We start from the raw sequence: 6,223 nt of genomic DNA on the forward strand, positions 1-6,223 counted from the left end.
CCTGAGGATCCCTTAACCATCCTTCATGGTTCATCAGATAACTTATATGATCCCTGAGGATCCCTCAACCAACCCATATGATCACTGAGGATCCTTTGTAAGACAAGAGAACCACTGAGAATCCCTCAACCAACCTATATGATCACTGAGGATCCTTTGCAAGACAAGAGAACCACTGAGGATCCCTCAACCAACCCGTATGATTCCTGAGGATTGCTAGCCAAACAGTTTCATCCCTGAGGATCCCTCAACCATCTCATATGGTTCATCAGTTAACCTATAGAATCCTTAAGGATCCCTCAGCCACTCAGTTTGATTCCTACGGATTGCTTAACCAACTAGTTTTGCCCCCAAGAACCCATCAACTAATCCTTATTGCCCCAAGAATCCATCAACCAACCTATTTGATCCCTAAGATTTTCTGAATCAGCCTACTTTTTTCCTAAGGTTCACTCAACCAACCATCCCCAATACATCAAGTATCTCATTACCAAATGTATAGAACCCAAAAGATCCCTCAATCAACCCAGTGATCTCCAAGGATTCCTTAAACCAAATGGTTTGATCATTAAGAAACCTTCAACCAAACCTATGAAATGTTAGAGATCCTTCAAAAAACCAGTAATTTAGTTTGATCCCTAAGAATCCCTCAATAACCTTAGTTGTAAATGACCACGTCCTTCATTAGGTTAAGTCTTAGTCCTAAGAGCCTCCAAAGATTCTGTACCAGGCCCCCATCTACCAGGTATAATCCTGGTGTCATCTAATGTGGTTGAGGAACCTCATGTGGTGGAGGAATCTTATCTGATGGAGGAAGCTCATGTGGTGGAGGAACCTTATCTGGTGGAGGAACCTCGTGTGGTGGAGGAACCTTATCTGGTGGAGGAACCTCATGTGGTGGAGGAACCTCATGTGGTGGAGGAACCTTATCTGATGGAGGAACCTTATCTGGTGGAGGAAGCTCATGTGGTGGAGGAACCTTATCTGGTGGAGGAAGCTCATGTGGTGGAGGAACCTTATCTGGTGGAGGAACCTCGTGTGGTGGAGGAACCTTATCTGGTGGAGGAACCTCATGTGGTGGAGGAACCTCATGTGGTGGAGGAACCTTATCTGATGGAGGAACCTTATCTGGTGGAGGAAGCTCATGTGGTGGAGGAACCTTATCTGGTGGAGGAACCTTGTGTGGTGGAGGAACCTTATCTGGTGGAGGAACCTCATGTGGTGGAGGAACCTCATGTGGTGGAGGAACCTTATCTGATGGAGGAACCTTATCTCGTGAAGGAACCTCATGTGGTGGAGGAACCTTATCTGATGGAGGAACCTCGTGTGGTGGAGGAACCTTATCTGATGGAGGAACCTTATCTGGTGGAGGAACCTCATGTGGTGGAGGAACCTTATCTGATGGAGGAACCTCATGTGGTGGAGGAACCTTATCTGATGGAGGAACCTTATCTGGTGGAGGAACTTCATGTGGTGGAGGAACCTTATCTGATGGAGGAACCTCATGTGGTGGAGGAACCTTATCTGATGGAGGAACCTTATCTGGTGGAGGAACCTCATGTGGTGGAGGAACCTTATCTGATGGAGAAACCTTATCTGATGGAGGAACCTTATCTGGTGGAGGAACCTTATCTGGTGGAGGAACCTTATCTGGTGAAGAAACATTTAGGTGCAGCTGTGCTTGCTGAAACATCTTTTCTACTTTTCCCCAAATGTCACATTGCCGAAACCCTCAAAGGCAGGAGCCCCTGCTGACTTTCTTGACTCGTGTTCTTCTCTCTTACATGTCTCCTCTCTTACATGTCTCCATTTTTGTGTCTTAACATTAGAGGGTAACATGTTGTCTGCTCCCTTAACTCTACAGCAGTGTCCACCATAGTAGAGGCCCCAACTTCTGCCTCGTAGTAAAAGGTTTTAATTGTGGTGGATGCTCCAGAATGGCTGCTGGCATGGCTTCCTCAGGGGCCACCACCAGACTCCTGGGAACATTCTGTAGATGCTTGTTCTCAGTCCATGGAAGGGTTAACATTAGTGGAAGTCGTTTCACCATTGCTGCAAGGGATTTGTGGGATTTGGCGGCATGTGTCAGTGTTTATGCCAGCGTTAATCTCCCAGATCTGCAGGAATTCATTTCTGATTTGAGGCTTAACCACAAGAAGCTGCCGAGTTCTGTCATCTATGAAGGGGATCCTGAGCTCCGGCTTCTTGTTCTTGGCCATAACTGAGCGCGGGGGGCATCCGGCCTCACTCATAAACCATGAACCCATTCCCACCATGGACACTGACAGTTCGGACGTGACCACCAGTGATCCTCTAATACTTCATGGCACATCATTGAGATATAGGGAATACGGGACGGGCACTGCCACTCAGCGGGTCCTCAGGATGGCTTCTCCACTAATCCTTGGGATGGAGTAGCTCCTGTGCTGATCCTGAGGATGGGCTTGCTCCTCCGCTGATCCTGAGGATTGGCTGACTCCTCTGCTGATCCTGAGAATGGGCTGGCACCTCTGCTGATCCTGAGGATGGGCTGGCTCCTCCACTGATCCTGAGGATAGGCTGGCTCCTCTGTTGATCCTGAGGATGGGCTGGCTCCTCTGCTGATCCTGGGGATGGGCTGACTTCTCCACTAATCCTTGGGATGAGCTAGTTGCTCCACTAATCCTAAAGGATGGGCTTGCTCCTCCACTGATCCCGAGGATGGGCTCACTCCTCCACTGATCCTGAGGATAGGATGGCTCCTCCACTGATCCCGAGGATGGGCTGACTTCTCCACTAATCCCTGGAATGGACTGACTCCTCAATTGAACCTGAGGATGGGCTGGCTCTAGGGGTCTCCTCTACACAGACAGACCCAGGAACAATCTTGGAATGTCCTCTACATGGACAGAACCATGACCATTCTGAAGGTCTCTGCTACACAGACAGATCCAGGACCAATCTGGGGGTCTCCTCCATATGGACAAACCTAGCACAAACCCAGGACTATTCTGAGGTTTCGCTCTACACCGATCCAGGACCAGTCTTGGGGTCTTCTCTACACGGACAGACCCAGGACCAGTCTGGGGGTCTCCTCTACACGGACAGACCCAGGACCAGTCTGGGGGTCTCCTCTACACGGACAGACCCAGGACCAGTCTGCGGGTCTTCTCTACACAGACAGACCCAGGACCAGTCTGCGGGTCTTCTCTACACAGACAGACCCAGGACCAGTGTGGGGGTCTCCACTACGTGTACAGACCCAGGACCAGTCTGGGGGTCTCCTCTACACGGACAGACCCAGGACCAGTCTGGGGGTCTCCGCTACACGGACAGACCCAGGACCAGTCTGGGGGTCTCCGCTACACGGACAGACCCAGGACCAGTCTGGGGGTCTCCTCTACACGGACAGACCCAGGACCATTCTAGGTGTCTCCTCCACACGGATAGGGGCTGTAAATCCTTTCCCTGTGTATGGGGGGGGGGGGGGGGGGGGGGGGCTGGGAGTAGGTGTCTTATATTTCTGCAGCACCACTGCAGGAGAGATGAAGATCAGTGTGTTGTCAGGTCCTCCAGAATGGTAGACACTCTTTTTACGTGGGGATGAGGGGGGGGGGGGGGGGTCACGGTTCACAATTGGTGCCCCCCCACCCCCCGCCACAGTGTAGCCTCTGATTCCTTCATGTCAAAGAATTGAAAAATTTGCTGGAAAAGAAGGAGGGAAAGTTGAAAGGAGCTTCGGAGGTTATAAATATTCAGCGGACGTGTCGTATGTGGGACCGGCGTCCTCCCAGCTTCTCCCATTGTTAGGAAGGACAATTAGAGGCGCAGAACATGTCGGCTCTCGCTTTGTATTCAGTGCACTGTGTGCAGTAACTAGGGATCCAGACAGCCGGGCCAGGACAGATGCAGCAGAGCTGAGGGGTGCACTTAAAGGGAACTTGTCAGCCCTGACTGCAGGCCAGAACCCACCCTATCTCGGGATACAGCACGGGACAGTTACCCTCTCTTGGTGATCCCTCTTCAGATGCCAGTCCTGTCCTTACATGGGGTTCATTTGTGGTGTCCTACCACGGGTGTTACTGTCATATACACCCTTCGTAAAAGTCTGTACTTAGTGCACTTAAGTCCCCTACTCAAGTCAGTCTTAGCTAGAACTTTGTATGGGTAGGAAGCAAGACAGGACACAGCTAACAGTTTTCTTCTCTGTAACGCTATACAACAGTATGCAGTGCTAAACCCCTTTAAGAGAAAACAAGTTAGGGACAACCACAACCTACGCTGTGGACAAGGAGAGTCACAGAGCAGGACAGTATCCACAGACAGCAGTAAGCTAGGGACTGATCCGGATAGAGCAAAGTTGCACTAAGCCTATGAACTCTATCTCTTGTGGTTGTCAGCAGGGAACCCTCAGCATTCCGCTCATCCCAGGTTACAAGGTCTGGGGCCTTGTGTCACCCTCTAGGACGGTTCAGCCAAATCTAGTGGGCATTAGGTGGTGTAAAGACTATCAGGTCAATACACGGGCACAAGTATTCTTTGTCTTCTAAGTTTTCTTCTACCTCATCCTCCAACATCCCGGGTTGAGACTCTCACGACATCCTCCACTATGCTACTCTGCTTCTCTGTATCACTCAGTACACTACCCAGTCGGCACGACTGTATCCTATACTACATCCCTACTGCAGATTTGGTTGCTGTATTGCCAAGTATTTGTCTGGAACTAATGTCAAGTGTATTACCAAGTGCTTTATCAAGAGAAACCTCATAATTGTGTAACCTTGCCTCAAACATGTACTTTCTTAGTAAAACAAGCTTATTTAAGTTAAAAAGACTGTGTGATCTTTTGCGTTTTACCGGCACAGTGTATAACACAGCTCACACTGCAACCTTGGGACACTTCCTTTTTCTGTGGGTGGCGGTTCTGATAATCCGGGAGGGTCCCTACACCACTCTGGCCATCCATGATTACACTAACCCAAGGGACCCCGTAGCAGCCCGGTAGGACACTGACCACAGGGGAAATAGGTACAACCGGCCTTGTAAAATAAAAGCAGCCGTGCCATCACACCTGTGTGCCTACTTGGCACTGGCGTCACACAGTAACACTCCAAGGTCTGCCTGTATCTTGGCCAACCACCGGAGCGGAGTCACACTTCACCACCTAGCAAGTGACCGGCCAATCCTCCGACACATCACCGGGGGCACCACCACATACTTATAGACAGATGTCACCCAATGAGGGGTGTGTGTTTGGAGGCAGGACAGATAACCAGTACTCACATAGAATCTAACCTTGCTGTCACACGACACCCATGGGGCGTATGCAGGAGTATTTGGCACCAACTTGGAAGCTGCTAGGAGCTGACCTTGGTGTTAGCCAGAACCAGGACTCGGTGGAAGCAGGGGGGCCCTTTCGGTGAGAGGCAACTTCTCTAACCCCTGCCTGGAAGTCTTTTCTTGAGACTTGATTTGAGGCAATGGACCTTGCCAGGTGGACAGGTTGGTTCCTCAGAGGTAGTCACAGTCTTGGTGGTTTAATACTGCGTGCTTCAGGAACACAGGAACTCGGCAGTATGGCGGCTCAGGACTAGATGGGTCCCTGGAGGAGAAGGAAACTCTGGGTACAGCTGCTACAAGCACAGGAACAACCAACATTGTATACTCCAATTGGTGGAGAGAGGTAACGGGACAGCTTATTGGATAATGAGGAGACCTTGGCTGAGGCCTGATAGGCTAAGAGAGGGGAGGATCCCAGACAGAGCGGCTCCACAAGCAGGAGGCTGACAGTATAGTAATCTCAGGAGACTGTTATGGGGGGACCCCGCCATTATTGTGTATTACTATGCTCTATTCACTGACATGCGGCATTAGCTGGTGGCTGATATATCTCGTCCTCCTGTTATTATGGACGTTGATCGGTTACGGTCGGCAGTTATAATGTTGTAGAGTTAGCGGTGATTCCGCTCGCATCCCCCTCCCGTCCTCTTCTCTCCTGATACGTTGCGGATAGGCGCCGCGCTCCTCCGGCCGTGAATCTTTTTGCCCTTTATAACTTTACTCTTTGTTTTTCACAATCTTTTCTCTTTTAATTAAATAAAGCTTCGCAGCGTTCTGTGTGAGGGTCATAAAGCGCCGGGATCGGCGGATACACGGCCGGCACAGTCACCCATTCTATCATAAAGCTGGATACAATGTAATTAAGACCCAGAAGAGAACGCGGCGTAAATAAACAAAGCCGACA

General features: G+C 50.2%; 1 protein-coding gene across 1 annotated transcript; it reads right to left on the reverse strand.

Annotated features, from left to right (window-relative positions):
• Positions 1-763: 763 nt before the first annotated feature.
• On the reverse strand, positions 764-1,693 carry LOC138786687 (uncharacterized). Its single transcript, XM_069963667.1, has one exon. The coding sequence runs from the start codon at positions 1,691-1,693 to the stop codon at positions 764-766; it is 930 nt and encodes a 309-aa protein (XP_069819768.1).
• Between the last annotated feature and the right edge of the window lie 4,530 nt (positions 1,694-6,223).

The sequence above is a fragment of the Dendropsophus ebraccatus genome, chromosome 3 (assembly GCF_027789765.1).
Source record: "Dendropsophus ebraccatus isolate aDenEbr1 chromosome 3, aDenEbr1.pat, whole genome shotgun sequence".
Classification (NCBI taxonomy): domain Eukaryota; kingdom Metazoa; phylum Chordata; class Amphibia; order Anura; family Hylidae; genus Dendropsophus; species Dendropsophus ebraccatus.